Below are 15,571 nucleotides of genomic sequence, written 5' to 3' on the forward strand. Positions count from 1 at the left end.
GCAAGGCGCGGAAGGCAGTGACGTTCGCATCGGGATGGCGCGAGATTCAGAGCGTGGGCTGAGTTGTGTGTGTTTATTTTAATTTTAAATATTAGGGTTCTAAACTCAACTGAAATATCGCAAAACAGTGAGAGGATGCAGCTATTTTGCTCGTCTGGCAAATACGTTATTTTAAGGGAGGAAAGATAGGAATTAAAATATCGCATATAAATACTTGCGTATTTATAAAAAAAATAAGATAAAAAAATAAATAATAATAAAAAATATCACGGTTTTTTTTTCTTTTATTCACTCACCCTGCAGTACGTTTTAAATATATTTGATAAAGGAAGATTTCGAGTTTTTTTTCGGTGCTTAGTAATATTTTAATACGCGTCTGTGTTTACTAATAAGACTACTACTAATAATTGATAGTAATTAATTGTGCCGGTACTGTATTGGCGATGGCGGACTCTCTGGTTGAGATGAGCGACAGTGAGGATGAGAGTCAGGAGGTGATGACGCCGGCGGAGCTCGTTACCAAACTGGAGGAGGTGAGTCGGTGCTGACAGGAAAGTGAGCTCTTAGTGGTCCAGCAGTGATAAAGAAAGGGGCTTGTTTGTTACCAGGAGGCTCCAGGTTCAACCCCAGCCACTGACTCCCTGTGTGGGACCCTGAGCAAGTCACTTCACCTCCTTGTGCTCCGAGACGTAAAACAGACGAGCTCCGAAGTGACTCTGGAGCAGCTGTGAGGCAAAGTTCACACCCAAGTCTCTGCAAGTCGCTTTGGATAAAAGCGTCTGCTAACTAATAAATAAATACATAATAATAACAGTAATCTCGCCTGAGCTGCCGTTCTGTGTGTTTATCTGCGTAATTCATTAGGCAATCATGAAAAAAAAAATCCGTAATCATCGTTAGGAGAGATTTGCAGCACTGTGATGATAGTAATATTAATTATTGTTATTATTAGCATCATCATTATCATTATTATTATTATTATTATTATTATTATTATTATTATTATTATTATTATTATAATTGGGTTTGACTGTTTTTTCCACCTTGCACAGATATGGTTGAACGAGAAGCTCTCACCTGAGCTCCTGGAAAATAAATCGGAGATCGTGGAGTGTGTGATGGAGCAGCTGAACCACATGGTAAAGAGGCTGGCTGGTTTGTTTGCTGGCTGGTTTGTTTGTCTGTCTGTCTGTCTGTCTGTCTGTCTGTCTGTCTGTCTGTCTGTCTGTCTGTCTGTCTGTGTTTTAATCCTGAAATGCTTGACTAGCTGCTGAATGCATTACTCATGTGTTTTGCCAGAACTCACAGGGCTGTCCGTCCCAGTGCAGTAATGCTGTGTGTTTGTGTAGCTGCTGTTTATCCTGCATCCTGCTGGGGTGTAAATTGAGACGAATTTAAAGCATTAAGCATAAATATTTATTAAAAGTATTTTTTAAATGTAATATTGCAGCAATTTATAATCTGAGAAAAAAAGTGGGTTTCCAATTGATCGCTAATTATTTTACAAGTATATACACATTTTAATTAGTCTATTCTTGAACAAATGTGAAAAGTTCAGGAAATGAACCAGAATCTAACACCCCAAGCTCTCTCTCTCTCTCTCTCTCTCTCTCTCTCTCTCTCTCTCTCTCTCCTTCCTTTGCCATCCCTCTCCGTCTCTCTCCCTCCCTTGCTCCTTATCTCTCTCTATCCTGTCCATCTTTCTCCTTCCGTCACCCACCCTCTCCATCTCTCTGACTCTTTCGTCTCTCTCTTATCCTGTCCTCTTTCCTCCATCTCATTTCTCTCTTATCCTTTCCATCTCTCTTCTCTCCCTCTCGTTTATTCCCCCTCTCTCTTCTCTCCCTCTCTTGTTTATCCCCCCTCTCTTCTCTCCCTCTCTTGTTTATCCCCCCTCTCTCTCTCTTCTCTCCCTCTCTTGTTTATTCCCCCCTCTCTCTTCTCTCCCTCTCTTGTTTATTCCCCCCTCTCTCTTCTCTCCCTCTCTTGTTTATTCCCCCCTCTCTCTTCTCTCCCTCGTTTATTCGCCCCTCTCTCTCCACACCCTCTCGTTTATTCCCCCTCTCTTCTCTCCTTCTTGTTTATCCCCCCTCTCTCTTCTTTCCCTCTCTTGTTTATCCCCCCCTCTCTCTCTCTTCTTTCCCTCTCTTGTTTATCCCCCCCCTCTTCTCTCCCTCTCTTGTTTATCCCCCCCGTGTCTCTCTCTTCTTTCCCTCTCTTGTTTATCCCCCCCCTCTTCTCTCCCTCTCTTGTTTATCCCCCCCGTGTCTCTCTCTTCTCTCCCTCTCTTGTTTATCCCCCCCTCTCTCTCTCTTCTCTCTCTCTCTTCTCTCCCTCTCTTGTTTATCCCTCTCTCTCTCTTCTTTCCCTCTCTTGTTTATCCCCCCCTCTCTCTTGTCTCTCCCTTGCTTGTTTATCCCCCCCTCTCTCTCTCTTCTCTCCCTCTCTCTGTCTCTCTCTTCTCTCCTCAGGAGGAGAATCTCCAGCGAGTGAAGGGTGTGGATCTGAGAGCGGGTGTGCACCGCATGGAGACAGAGAGGATCCGCTACGTGTTGAGCAGCTACCTGCGCTCCCGGCTTCAGAAGGTGAGGAAGCTGCCTCTCCCTTCGAGGGGCCTGGGGTACAAACCCGGCTCCGATTCAGAGGCAGCATTTCGGGGGTCGCCAGCGGTTGCAGTCCCATACGCTGTGCTGGCAGAGTTTTTTTGCAGAATAACTGGAAATGCAAAATCTGCAGAGTGGTCGTGCCGCCTCAGTTTCCGGTTGTCGTTTCAGATTGAGAAGTATTTTCCCCACATCTTGGAGAAGGAGAAATCCCGCGCCGAAGGGGACCCGTCCTATCTGTCTCCAGAGGAATTTGCGTTTGCAAAAGAGTGAGCGCCCATCTACTCTGCCTGGAACACAAAAACACGCTGCCCCCTGGTGGTCGGGGGAATTGGAGATACTGTTTTCTTGAGTGTTTAATAGCAGTGGATTGGCAGTGCCAGGCTCACTTTCACCTTGTGTTTACCGGTCACAGGTACCTGGCGAACACAGAGACCTACCTGAAGAGCGTCGCGCTGAAGCACATGCCTCCCAACCTGCAAGCCGTGGACCTGGGCAAATCGGGTGAGAATTCATTTCAATGATGGGTTTTCTGTGGCTCACAATGAAACCCCTGGAATCTGTAACAACTCCCTAAGTTCCTGCTTCCAGGTGCTGTACAATTGATTTTGCAGGAGGCTGGCCGGCAGTGCGGCTTGCTAACTCACTAGGCTTTTCTTCTCTGGGAGTCTGGGGGTCTCTTAACTGGTCATTCAGCCCGTATCACAAAGTCAGTGTCTGCTTGAGAGGAGCCCGGGTCTGAATGACAGGCAGGTGGTGTTCAGAACATGGTTGAGGTCTGCTGGGCTGCATTCGACCTGTGAAGGGAAGCTCTCAAGACTGCCTGGTTATAACCAGGAGCACTTTGCCCTTGCGCTGAACGCACACCCTGTATAGTGTGGGCTTGCTCTTCCTGTGGTAAAGCGCTGTATTCCCCCCTCTCTAGTGCAGAAGCCCAATCTGGACTCCTTTGTGTTCCTGCGGGTGAAGCAGAGGCAGGACAATATCCTGGTGGAGCCAGAGACCGACGAGCAGAGGTGAGGCAGCGAGCCCAGCTCTCTGGGAGCACGGAGCCCCACAGGGGCACGGAAAAGGGGGCTGGACCTTGTTTGAGCAGCTATTTAAAAGAATGCTTTTATGAAGAGGGTAGGTGTTCATGAAAGTGTTCTGGACTGATGCTGGCTTCCTCGTGTTTTATACATAGACAAATCTAATAATAATAATAATAATAATAATAATTAAAAACAGACCTTTAATAAAACAAGGGGCTAAAGCTGCATTATTTTTCAGAAAAAAATAAATGCACCCAATAAATTTACCACATCAGAAATTAACAACTCAGATATTTGTATATCGGGTTGTTTTTAGTATTTAATTGTATTCATTTTTGAGTAAATAGCCCTGAGAATCTACACCAAAATGTTTTCATAACTTCAGACTTTGTGGCTAGGGTCCATTGTGTCTGTGTAAAGCTGCTGGTTAAGGGTTCATACCTGACAGTTACAGCAGATGGCGCTGTTCACTAACAACTCCCAGTGTGGCTGGAGGAGTCCAAGGCATTCCCTCTCCTAGCTTTTAAACACTTCAGTCTTAAATCCAGGGTTTAATCTGTAGGAGGTCAAGCAGACCGCCTTTTAATAGATACAGCACTGGAAGATGTTCCATCGTTCAAGTTAGCTCATGCAGCCACTTTTCTGTTCATTTCAATTAAGCAATACCATAATAAGAGAGTGAAGACATAGTTCAGAGAAGATTATGTTTGATGAAAGCACACGGACCGTTTTCCTGAAGTCTTAGTTGCTGTCTACCCAGTGATGTCACCCCAAGACAAATATTTAGCCGTGCTGCACTCAGGTATATCTGCCCTAACTCCCAAGGTGATGGTTCGAGTGAAACGTGACAGGCTGCCATGCACTCTGTTTAACTGACTGAATGTTGAGCAATGTTTATTTTGAATGGATGAACACGTCCTCCACAACACTGTGCCTTTTATCTAATCAAAGCAAACACAGCAGCTACACACTGACTCCGGGGGGGTCCAAGGTCTCAGCCTGCCTGCCAGCGCTTGCCTCTGCTGTGCTAGGCCTCGTGTGTATAGAGGGCTGCTCTCGCTGTTTGCATTGGAAAGCAGCGCTGTGCTTTCTGGAATAGAGGGCATCGCTGAAATCCAGAATCCTCTTCCATGGTAACCATAAGTCATACACTTCTACTGGAGTGGACTAGTCATACACAATGCTATCGGAGAGCAAGTAAAAACAATGTCGTCAAAGAAAGGAGATCTTTTTTTTTTTTTCCCTGTACTGTGATACAAATTTTCAGTCTCATTCAGTATTCACTTTCAGTTTTGAAAGAATATATTCAAACCTGAACAATCAAAATCCACGTTGGTCCCGGCGCTGCAGTAAACAAAGCTTTCTTCTCCAGTCGTGGCTTCTCCAGCCTCAGCAACAGGGCTTAAAGAAAGCTCTTAGTTTGCATGCCTTCCTTTCAGATCTAACTGTTGTGTTTCTTCACCTGGAGAGGGAGTGTCTCTCCACCACCCTGCATTTACCCTGTGTGTAAGTTTACCACATCAATGCACCAGATCACTGGTGGGGTAAACATACTGCATTGGAAAAGAAAGCCGTGGCTTTGCAGTGTTAACAGCAGGTAGCAACATTGTGTCATGGTAATGTGATGGGTGAGAGTGGAGACCTCTGCTCTGTCCTCACTGTCTCTTGTCTTCTGCCCCAGGGAGTATGCCATTGATTTGGAGGAGGGATCCCAGCACCTGATGCGCTACCGCACCATAGCACCCCTAGTGGCCAGTGGAGCTGTGCAGCTCATTTAGCAGAACAGGTAAGAGAGCTGAGGAAGCAAAGTTAGTTTTCATGGCACATTCTTTTAAGTGTCTTAACCTTCGAATAAACTCCTCTGCAGTGAAGACTATTGAATATCACTATCAAAAGAAACATGAAAAAACGTTTTTCCGAAAATGTTATGAGATCTGAAATAATAAAAGAAAGAGCATCTCTCTCCTCTCTTCAACGCCACCTGGTTTATATTGTTCCATATATTGATACCGTAAGACTTTCTGTTTCCCAGCTACTGTCAAACCTTATTTGGATATTTGTTTAAATTTTGAAAGGATATTGAAATCTGAAAAGCCTGTGTTCACCCCAGCAGCTCTAGTTGTGATAAACGAAGCCCTGTGTTATGTGTGGCCCTGCAGTCGAGTCCAATGAGCTGTCGTAATGTTATTGTCCACCCAGCCCCTGGACTCTGTGACCCCTCAATAGAGACAGACTCGAGCCACGCCAAGTGAAATCGGGTTCATCCTGGCTATACTATTAACTTCATATCGCACTTCAAACAATGTTTGTTTGTTTTCTCTCAGGCTATTCTGGTTGAAAAGCTGTTCAATATTTACACAGGCGGCCAGTTCAGCGTGTTTTTAATGGTCAGTTTCTGACCTTTAAGATCTGATTTGGTTGACCATCGGCCTGATGAAAGTCTTAAGCCTGACATCAGACCCCAGACTCTGTTGCTTCAGGTCTAAAAGTTACCAGCCTGTGGCTCGCGAACTACTCCCAGGGGTGGTAATAAGACTCCCATTGCATAGCAATTTGAACCGTTCCTGGTTTTACTATGAGTTTTTAATAAGACACACCTGAGCTTGTTACCAATACACTGGGGCTGATCAAGCTGGTGGTAAAACCTGGAATGGGTGACATTGCTCTGCAGTCAGTCGGATTTCACTGGCTGAGGGCTGAGATGTTCGCATTTGTTTTTAATATAACATTTGGAGTGTTTGTAAAACTGCATGTATTTTGAATATAAAACTATTAAGTGAACGAATATCCCGCCCAGTTATTCTCTTTATTTGCAGTAAATAGATAGCGTTGTTTTTAAAGAGAAGGCTGTTCTCTGTTTAGTGAGTGAGGTGTCTGAGTGCACAGATAAAAGCCCCACCCTAATCTGTTCTGTCAGTTGCTGTCCCAGTAGACTTTGCAGGGCAGTATAGATATCGATCAGTTCATTCAGTATTGTTTGATTCTTTATAAATGCAAATGTATATTCGGTTCTATACAATGGTCATTTGCGTTCCCCGGCGCAGGAAGGGGGATTTAATTGTTCACAAAGTGTCTGGGAGGAGCAGCCAGTTATTGTGCAATTCCATTCACTTCACCTGGGTGCCAGCGCAGTGTCATCCCAGCTCTCCCTAGCAGGAGTTGGAGTTTGCTTTGGCAGGTGGAAGGCTGATAACTAGCAGGTCAATAAGGTATAGTCCCCCAAGCTGTTTGACCATGAGGAGGTTATTCAGTAAAATTGCATCATTTGTCTCCCCCTCCCTCCTCCTGCGCTCCCGGTCTCACGTAGTCCCCCCCCCACCCCCACCCACGCGTTATCTTTTGGCAAACATTTTCAAAGCTTTTGTTACTGTTTAAAATCCTATCCCACCTGTATTCAATGCCATTATCTTATTTTATTTTAAAGGGTGGCAATTTCACAGATTAAAATAAAGTACAGGGCTCCCTTTGTATTTCGCTAGCTGACTAACACATCAAGAAAACTGCAGGAGTGAAGGGAGCGTTTACTGTCAGCATGGCCTAACAGAGTCAACACAATTATGGAGGGGGCACTGTAAATAGTATTATTTATTGAACATTGAACTATATTACTCATTACATTAGAAAAGGTGGGAATAACCCTTGTTTATTCTGATGAGTTGTGAGACATGCGTTACAGTGATGGCCCATGCTGGATCCCTTTCTCATCTCTCTCTCTCATCTATCTATCTCTCTCTCTCATCTCTCTCTCTCTCTCATCTATCTATCATCTATCTATCTCTCTCTCTGTTTCTTCCAGCCTGTTGCTGGCGCAGTGCATAAGAAGCTTTCTCTTCTGTGCCGGTGGAAATGAATCTGCCTCGTTTCACGCTGCCAAAGATCTACCTGAACAAACCATCCGGGGACACAACTGGGTCTGATACAGAAACGCTTTCTGAGTCTCCAGCAGCTTCTTCTGTAATAACACGGCTTCTCGTGATCTCCGTATCCTCCGATTTCCAAAGGCGGCCAGGCTGATCGTCTGCGCGCTGATGAGAAGACTGGCCCCTGTGGCTCTATAACCCTGCATGCTGTTTGTTTTGTTTTCAGTGTCTGAACGGTTGGATACAGCCAGGCGATGTCTCTTCCAAACCCTGCCCTGCGGAGCCAGCGCCTCTCCCCCCTGTTCCTTTCACTGATTGTGGTGCTTTTCTGACATGGACTAGGCCAAGACCATCCGACTCATTTCAATTGTGGCTGAAGGCAGGCCTCCAGAGGCTGGTGCGTTAACCCACTGTGCCAGCTGTCCCTGCAAGCCTCCAGCAGACATGGCTCCCCCTGTGAACCTTTCCAGGCACGCCCTTTCTGACGCTGTGTCATTTCAGCAGCATCGCCAGAGAGCAGCCCTTTAATCCTAGTGAAAGCTGTAAGAGTTGTCTTTTAATAAAGGTCCTGTCAAGCGGGGAGTCTGTTGGAGTTCAGTGTCTGGATTAAATGTGACGGGTTTGTTAGTGGGCTTGCAAACATATGCCTGGGTTCAAGTTCAGCTATTTAGAAAATCTAAAAGGAGGCTGATTTTCTGTCTTAGTGTCATTTCTGCAGTATTAAAAGGCTGTGTGTGTAAATGCGTGCGAGGTCATGTTTAAGCCTGGGCAGGGTTGGGGCTCTCACTGTCTGTACTCTCATGGTGGTTTCTGTGGTTAATGTCAGTTTGCTCTGCTCAGTGGCTACAGTGAAAGAGACTGCAGCGTTCCCCACAGCTAATGCTTGCGTTGAGAGTGTGTGTGTCTGGCTGAAGTGGGAGCAGTCCGTGCAAAGAGTTCAGCGAGTTTATTGAGTCTTGACAGACAGGGGAAAGAGTGCATCACATTCCTTCACTGTCTCTCGTTGGAGCCTAAGAGCATGTTTCAGTGTGTGAATGAGTGTGGGCTACGTTCCAGAGAACCAGTTCCCCTTGAAGGGGTAGTGTTACACTAGCCAGTCCATCTGATACATTGACAGAACATGCAGATGCAAGCCCCGTTGCATTTTTATTAGGTTGGAAATGTCTGAGGTTTTTCTTCAGGATGCAATCACAAGGTTTGAAGATTACATTATATGTTGCTTTGGTGGAAGATTGTATGAAAAAAAAGCATGATTTTTTTTTTTTTTTTTTTTCCACACTGGCAAATGTAATACAAAAATTGGGAAACGGTTTTCTTCAGATTGCTGTAAATAAATACACTTAAAATGAAAGAATACTAATTATCGGAGATTCATAGTCTTGCTCCAAGGCTCGTTGATCAGGTGATCATTTCGTTTAGTCTGTTTTGTTTTTCGTTCATGAAAGTGCGCCCTCTGCTTGCTGAGTTTCAAACCTACAACAACAACAACGTTTTATTTATAGAGCGCCTTTCATAGCAAGTATCCCAAGGCGCTTTACACGATTTAAACAAACAAAAAGAAAAAGTACACTTAGATACAATTAAAAGCCACTTTAAAATAAGTCTTTAAAGAAGTTTAAGAAAACGTGTTGCCTCTGTGACCGTCGCCGCTCTCTGCCACGCCCGCTCAAAGACGTGTCTTCACGAGGAAGAGGAGAGAGAAGGGGATTCGTAAGTCACTCTCAAATGCATTTTAAGAAGAAACCGTTTGAACCACCGCTCAATTCCTTGTGTAGTCCTCTCCACCCGTTCCTCAAACAAGTCTCTTGAAGCTCATGCATGTTGTCACAAGCCTGCCGCAAGCGTACTGGAAAGAGGCTGTACTTTGAAGAGGGAGGCGCAGAGGTTCAGTGCAGGACCCCAATGCAAGGGGAGTGTAGGGCTGGGGGTTAGTTAGCAGTGTGAATGGTGTGTTTATACCAATGTAACAAAGGAAGCTAGACCAACACAAGCAACACCAGGTGAAGAAGGCTTGTGTCTTAAAACTTACTGCGAGTGCACTAATCTGTGTAGATGAACGACTTGATCCACTAATAATACAGCAGCAGCGAGTGTCAGACGAAATCGTGTTTATCTTTTAACTCAACGCGCAATCGCCCTTCATCCCTGCGAGGATAAACGACCAAGCGGCTTTGAAATCTCCAGAGCTATAAAGGCACGCAGTACGGTCTCTGCTTGACCTCATGCAGACAGTGGATTGAGTAATCTCGTTCGTTCTTTCAGCATTCCCATTTCAGGACGTGTGTGTTTACCCTGGCAGGCTAAACATTTACAGATATTACCAGCAATGGAAACGCAACGCATTGGGATCAGAAACCGCACAGTGCAGCGGTCCTGATAGGGCAGCACACTGTCTGGTGCCGATAGGGTACCGTGGATTATGAGTGTGGATTGTAAGGTCACACCATTGTGATACCAAAATATGAAGGTGAAAGATCTTGGGCAATAAGTGTATACTGAATATATAAACGTATACTTTTTATTGTGTTTCACAAGCAAAAGCATTACACTGTGAGCCTTCCACTGTGAGCAACATTGAAATATGTGACGCCACTGGCAAGTAATGACTCGAGACATAAGAAAGTTTACAAACGAGAGGAGGCCATTCAGCCCATTCAGAGACATTGCCTCTCAATACAGAACCACGGCACTGTCTGTGACTGTGTGTGTTTGCATTGATTTGTTGAATTTCTCCTAAAACAATCGCCTAGTGTTAAAATGCCTGTTGATTTAATTCACTTGAGTAAACTGGTTCAGTTTTCTCACATGCGTCTGTCACTCAAATCATTTTGCCCCCCAGCCCATAATACTCCTCAGGTGTCTCTCCAGTCCAGGGCAGACCACTCTCCGATCACTCCACCGAGCCGCAGGTCGGGCCGCCTTCATTGGCCAGAGCCCCGGCAGAGGGAGGCGCTGATTGGCGGAGAGGGGAGTTACACGTGAACAGATCCCCCCAGCTGAGAGGCACCTTCAAAAACTATTAAGAGGAGCGAATGAACAATCGGGCTTTCATTCTCACGCCGGCGTTTTGATTCAGCTCGGGGGAGTGCAAACGGGAGACGTGAAAAGCGTTAGAAACCACGGTTTACAAAACTAGTTTCTGGGCTAGTGCTGTAAACAGTAAAATGTTAATCATATAAATCCACTAAGTTAAATTGCTGAACAGGCGTCTTTATCATACTTATGGAGAACAGAGAGTTACTGTTCACGGAGAGTAAGTAGCGTTTCTTTATTGCTTTGTTACAAAAGTTACTTTTTTAAAAAAAGAAATGTTTAAGTTCTACTCGCGATAACCTGTTGTACAAGTTCAACACTGTAACATTACAGTACTGTCCTGGGTTTGGTGTTAGGGAGAGGGGATCGCTTGCATACCAGTATATCAGTTTGGTTTCGTCTGCTTAGTTTTAAGGGATTCAACGAAAACGTTAGCTATTTATAATAAACTAAACAAATAAGTTTCTTCGTGAGTTGAACCCCTCTCCTGTAACATTGTGCTGTTTATGTTTTTAACAGCGCACATGTCCTAGCCTCATTCAAGAGTACCCTGCTTCCCTTCAGAAATACCCGCAGCTATGAGCGCCACAAGGTAAGTACACGCGTAACCAATCCACGGGACCTCGGAAGTCAGTGTAGTTTTAAATCCGCTGCTGGTTTTGCGTGTAGGTTTGGACTGGTCTCTCCGCGATAGATGGTGGGATTCAAGCAGTACGTTGTTTGAAATGCGTGTAGTTTGTGGTGACGCAGCCGGTTCATGTTGCTGTATCGATTGGTTTCCAATCGCATTACGCATCGAGGGACTCGCATTAACGCCTAATAAATAACGCAATTAAACGCAGCTTGCTTAACACCAGTGTGTTGCCGGGCAACACGTTGGTGTTAAGTGACGTGTTACAGCCCTCGGGGGTGGGGGAAGGGGGTCATCTAAAACGCAGCAATTGGGAGATGCACCCACAGTACAGACCCTACGGCGCAGTCCTTTTGGGTATCAAGGAGTTAAAAGCGCCTTCCTCGATCTAAAGTTAAAGCATTTAGTGCAAAAATACCTGCAGTTTAATAGATAGGTAAAACAGATTGTAGTGGATGGCATATATACAGAGTGACCCACAAACACGCTGAGTGTGATGTGAATTAAAAATTAACTTGGCATCCTCCACCTTTTAAATTTGGGACATTGGATAATTTAAAATGAATTTCTACAGGATTGTTTGAGAAGCGTGCTCCTACAGAGTTAATAACTCCCCTGGCTTTTTATCTTATTTATTATTTTAAACTTAATCTCTAATTGCTGCTGTTAAACACTGCAATCTAACGTTTCCTTGCCTGTAATTTCTAGTCATTGCTGCAGAATTACGCCTCCCTTGTTAATGAGTCCAGTTAACAGGCATGCAGAATGATCTCAATACTGTGATCCTGCTGTGCTGTTTAATTAAAGCTTCTTTTTAGATTCTGCTTCAGCTGGTTCCCGCTCCTTCGTAAGGCTCCTCTTCGTAGTCAACTCTGACAAACACGTCCCTTGTCTTCTGCACACAGTCTCCTTGTTGCAGTTAGAACGGGCTTCCTGCCCTCATGTGTAGTGCAAACAGGAGATGAGTGCTCCAGAAAGGGTTAATTCAGGTCAGCGAGTTCGCCCCCCCAGCCCCTTCTATAAAGAGCGTTCTGTAGCTTCCTCTTGAGTGTAGAGCACTTCCTCTCCCTAAAGAACTTTAGATAAGCTGTTCAATTTGCAAATGTTCCTTGTCAGGCTTTAAGAGAACCAATTACCCCCTCCTTCTGCCCCCTTTATAATTTCTAACCCTGAATTGTTTCCAGTGGGTAAACTACCCCACTTCTATACCACATGACAGAATGGCACCATTGCTATCAAAATGTGTTTTTGTTTATAATAAATAAAATGTATTATTTATATAAGTTTGTGTGTAGGTTTAGACAGTCGCAAATTATCTAAAACCCGGACTGGCTCTTAACTGCTCTGCAATGGGAGGAATGTTGGTTAGCTAGAGCAATGCACAGGTACTGCCTGAATAATTGCCTCTTCCCATCTCAATTAATCTGCCACCCCTTTCTGGAAGTTTGATTCAAACTGGGGTACCCTCAATCTTAAATTCTACTGTACCTGCTACAACAAGGTTCTAGCTTGAATCAAACAGATTGATGTGTTTTTAAAGCTCCAACGCTGTTCCTCAATCTGTCCTCAGAGTTGTGTTTGGTGGCCCCCCGGTCTCCTCGCCGATGACGCAGAGAGAGCTGACCATGCGCCTCTGCCTGAGCCCTCCTCCTCCCCTCTGCTGCTTCCTGAGCTCCTACGAGGAGCTGCGTTCGGCGGGGGTCCCCTCTCTCAAGCCCCTGCGGCCGTGCCTAATCCCCAAGGCCGGCAGCCAGCAGCCCGGGGAGTGGATGGAGCCCCACAGCGGCATCGGGGGCGACGGCACCAGCACCAAGAAGAAGCGCGTGGTCTTCGCTGACTCCAAGGGGCTGTCCCTGACGGCCGTGCGCTTCTTCTCCGAGCGCGAGGGCGGCTGCATGGACCTGCGTCTGGAGCAGCAGATCGGGCAGGCGAGGAGGAGGTGGAGGGGCAGGGCACAGAGCCCCGGGCTCCAGGAGCGCCAGGGAAGCAGGTTCAGTCTGGGGTTCCCTCAGCCCTCCGTCGACTACCTGGCCTTCCGCGACCAGCTCCAGCGCAACCTGGTGCGCCTGGAGAACTGCTCCGTCAACGAGCGCTCCCTCAGTGGCACCGTCCGGGTCAAGAACGTGGGCTTCCACAAGGAGGTCCGCGTCCGCATCACCTTTGACTCCTGGCGCAGCCACCGGGACCTGCCCTGCTCCTACATGCACCAGACCTACGGGGGGGCCGACAGCGACAGCTTCGCCTTCGACATCCCCCTCCCTGAGCACCCGGACCCCCGGGAGCGCATGGAGTTCTGCGTGTCCTTCTGCTCCGGCCCCCACACTGCGTGGGACAACAACGAGGGCATGAACTTCAGGGTCTTCTGCACGGGAGACGAGCAGCCCACCGCCCCCTCTTTGCCTCCCCCTCCCCCTCCCCCTCCCCCGAGGCTGCCCTGCAAGCCCCTGGACAAGCTCTCCGAGCTGGAGCCCCTCTCCAGCCCCAGGGCTGCTGCGGAACTGTTTTTCTCTCGGTTCCAGAGCTGGGGGAGGCTTGAGAAGGTGGCACCGTACTGGTAGACGCATGCAGGAAGAGCATGTGGGTCTTCATGAAGAAGGTTGCCTTACAAACCTGCCTTGTTTAGTTTCTTGTGCTGCTGTTATACCTGGCTCCACCCACCCACTAAACACTGACAGTATATATATTTTTAAAGGAGTCTGTGGGGGAGGGTGTAGCAGAAGTCTTTGTAATGTTGTACATTTTAACAGAAGATCATCCTATTGGGGTTTTAGTGTTCATGCAGATTTATATTGGGGGGGCTGTCTTATTTTTTTTATTTTCGAACTATACAAGAATGTACTATAAATGACGAAAACAGTATACTGTATTAAAAGTGTAAGTAGCGACTCCCAAATTCTAGAATGCCTTTTGTTGAGGCAAATTGGCATATGTTATTTATAACCACTTTGCTGGCAATTCCTGTACTTCAGCAACCCCCAGCTCTAGCAGTATTGTTGAATGGATTGTGTGAGCAGGGGTCCTGTAAACCTTTCTTTTGTGTTAAAATCTTCCAACTATGGGAACAGGGCCTTTTTGACTTTTAATTTAAAAATAAATAAAGTTTTGAATACTTTTTTTTTTACTTTTAGGCCAGTGTGGAGATTTGTGAAATGAGATTTTTAAAAAAAAATACATTAAAAAAAAATAAAAAATAAGCCTGCTGTGCAATAACTAGGGGATAAGTTGCAATATTGACAATGTGTGTTAATGATTGTTTCACATTTTACAGAAACTTTATCAATAAATGTGTTGAAAAATCCTAAGCTTTGTGTGTGATCAAGTAAAACGGGTTGAGGGGGTCCCTGAATCCAGTTAATGGGGCTCTGGACTCTTGACCGGAGGTTCGTGGGTTCAATCCCCGGTGGGGACACTGCTGCTGTACCCTTGAGCAAGGTACTTTACCTAGATTGCTCCAGTAAAAACCCAACTGTATAAATGTGTAATTGTATGTAAAAATAATGTGATATCTTGTAACAATTGTAAGTCGCCCTGGATAAGGGCGTCTGCTAAGAAATAAATTATAAAAATAATTGGTTACTCAAAAATAAAGTTTCTAGCTTCAGAAGTCCTTGGAAAGTTCATCCCTCAACGGCTGCACAGAAGGGTGACGTTCACATTTAGTGATGCCAAAGAAACGGAAGTGTTTTATTTATTATATAGTCTTCTAAACACACACTTCTATTTGTCCTACACGCGGGGGGTGCGGGTCACGAATTCTGAGCGGGTGTCTCCGCTAATCCTCTCTGCGTCCCAGAAGATAAAGCCTCTTAGCTTCCCAGATCCTGGAGGCAGCACGGAGACGGGGAGCTCTGTGTCTCTAATACCTCCGATCAGCTCCTTATCACTCCTGCATGTATTTCTGTCTGCACTGTCACGAGGCGAGAGGCTCTTTTTCCTGTCCGCCTCCTCCTTCCTGTGTTGCATGCGCTGGCTGCTCTCCGTGTCCTTGAAGCAGGGCTGTCCGAGGGTTTACCGATGCGTTTCCTGTCTTCTTATTGGACAGAGGAGCCTTGTCAAGGCAATCGATTGGTTCTTCCACTGCTGCTTGGACTTTCACATTAAAAATGATCAAATCCCTTTAATTCAGAATGCAAACAAAAAGATCAGAAGGTCTCATTATTGTTCTGTACCTGTTAAAAGGTAATGATACCGTTTTATATTAACAATTATAAAATTAAACTGTCATGAACTAGGCTAAGCCCCTGTCTGTCTGCATTCCCATTGCAGTGCCCCTGTTATTATTATTATTATTTATTTCTTAGCAGACGCCCTTATCCAGGGCGACTTACAATTGTTACAAGTTATCACATTATTTTTACATACAATTACCCATTTATACAGTTGGGTTTTTACTGGAGCAATCTCGGTAAAGTA

The 15,571-nt window shown here is 45.6% G+C and overlaps 2 protein-coding genes across 3 annotated transcripts; both read left to right on the plus strand.

Moving 5' to 3' along the window:
• On the plus strand, positions 1 to 8,335 carry LOC117397818 (DNA replication complex GINS protein SLD5). 2 transcript variants are annotated; one of them, XM_033996705.3, is made up of 8 exons: positions 1 to 533; positions 1,053 to 1,139; positions 2,472 to 2,585; positions 2,775 to 2,872; positions 3,019 to 3,107; positions 3,529 to 3,619; positions 5,316 to 5,420; positions 7,431 to 8,335. In XM_033996705.3, exons 1-7 carry the CDS (start codon positions 444 to 446, stop codon positions 5,410 to 5,412), a joined length of 666 nt encoding a protein of 221 aa, XP_033852596.3. In that variant the 5' UTR covers positions 1 to 443; the 3' UTR covers positions 5,413 to 5,420; positions 7,431 to 8,335. The 2 variants fall into 2 exon arrangements, with proteins under 2 accessions (XP_033852596.3, XP_033852597.3); XM_033996706.3 differs by having other exon boundaries at positions 7,721 to 8,335.
• Positions 8,336 to 10,401: 2,066 nt separating this feature from the next.
• Positions 10,402 to 14,460, plus strand: LOC117966466 (protein phosphatase 1 regulatory subunit 3C-B-like). The gene is made up of 3 exons (XM_034912491.2): positions 10,402 to 10,747; positions 11,047 to 11,119; positions 12,729 to 14,460. The coding sequence occupies exons 2-3, from the start codon at positions 11,106 to 11,108 to the stop codon at positions 13,714 to 13,716; spliced, it is 1,002 nt and encodes a 333-aa protein (XP_034768382.2). The 5' UTR covers positions 10,402 to 10,747; positions 11,047 to 11,105; the 3' UTR covers positions 13,717 to 14,460.
• The last annotated feature ends 1,111 nt before the right edge of the window (positions 14,461 to 15,571 follow it).

The sequence above is a fragment of the Acipenser ruthenus genome, chromosome 46 (genome assembly GCF_902713425.1).
Source record: "Acipenser ruthenus chromosome 46, fAciRut3.2 maternal haplotype, whole genome shotgun sequence".
Taxonomy (NCBI): Eukaryota; Metazoa; Chordata; class Actinopteri; order Acipenseriformes; family Acipenseridae; genus Acipenser; species Acipenser ruthenus.

Coding starts and splice junctions, on each gene's coding strand:
- LOC117397818 (XM_033996705.3), top strand. CDS start 444: ATGGCGGACTCTCTGGTTGAGATGAGCGACAGTGAGGATGAGAGTCAG. Junction 534..1,052: donor TCGTTACCAAACTGGAGGAG/GTGAGTCGGTGC, acceptor CACCTTGCACAG/ATATGGTTGAACGAGAAGCT. Junction 3,108..3,528: donor CGTGGACCTGGGCAAATCGG/GTGAGAATTCAT, acceptor CCCCCTCTCTAG/TGCAGAAGCCCAATCTGGAC.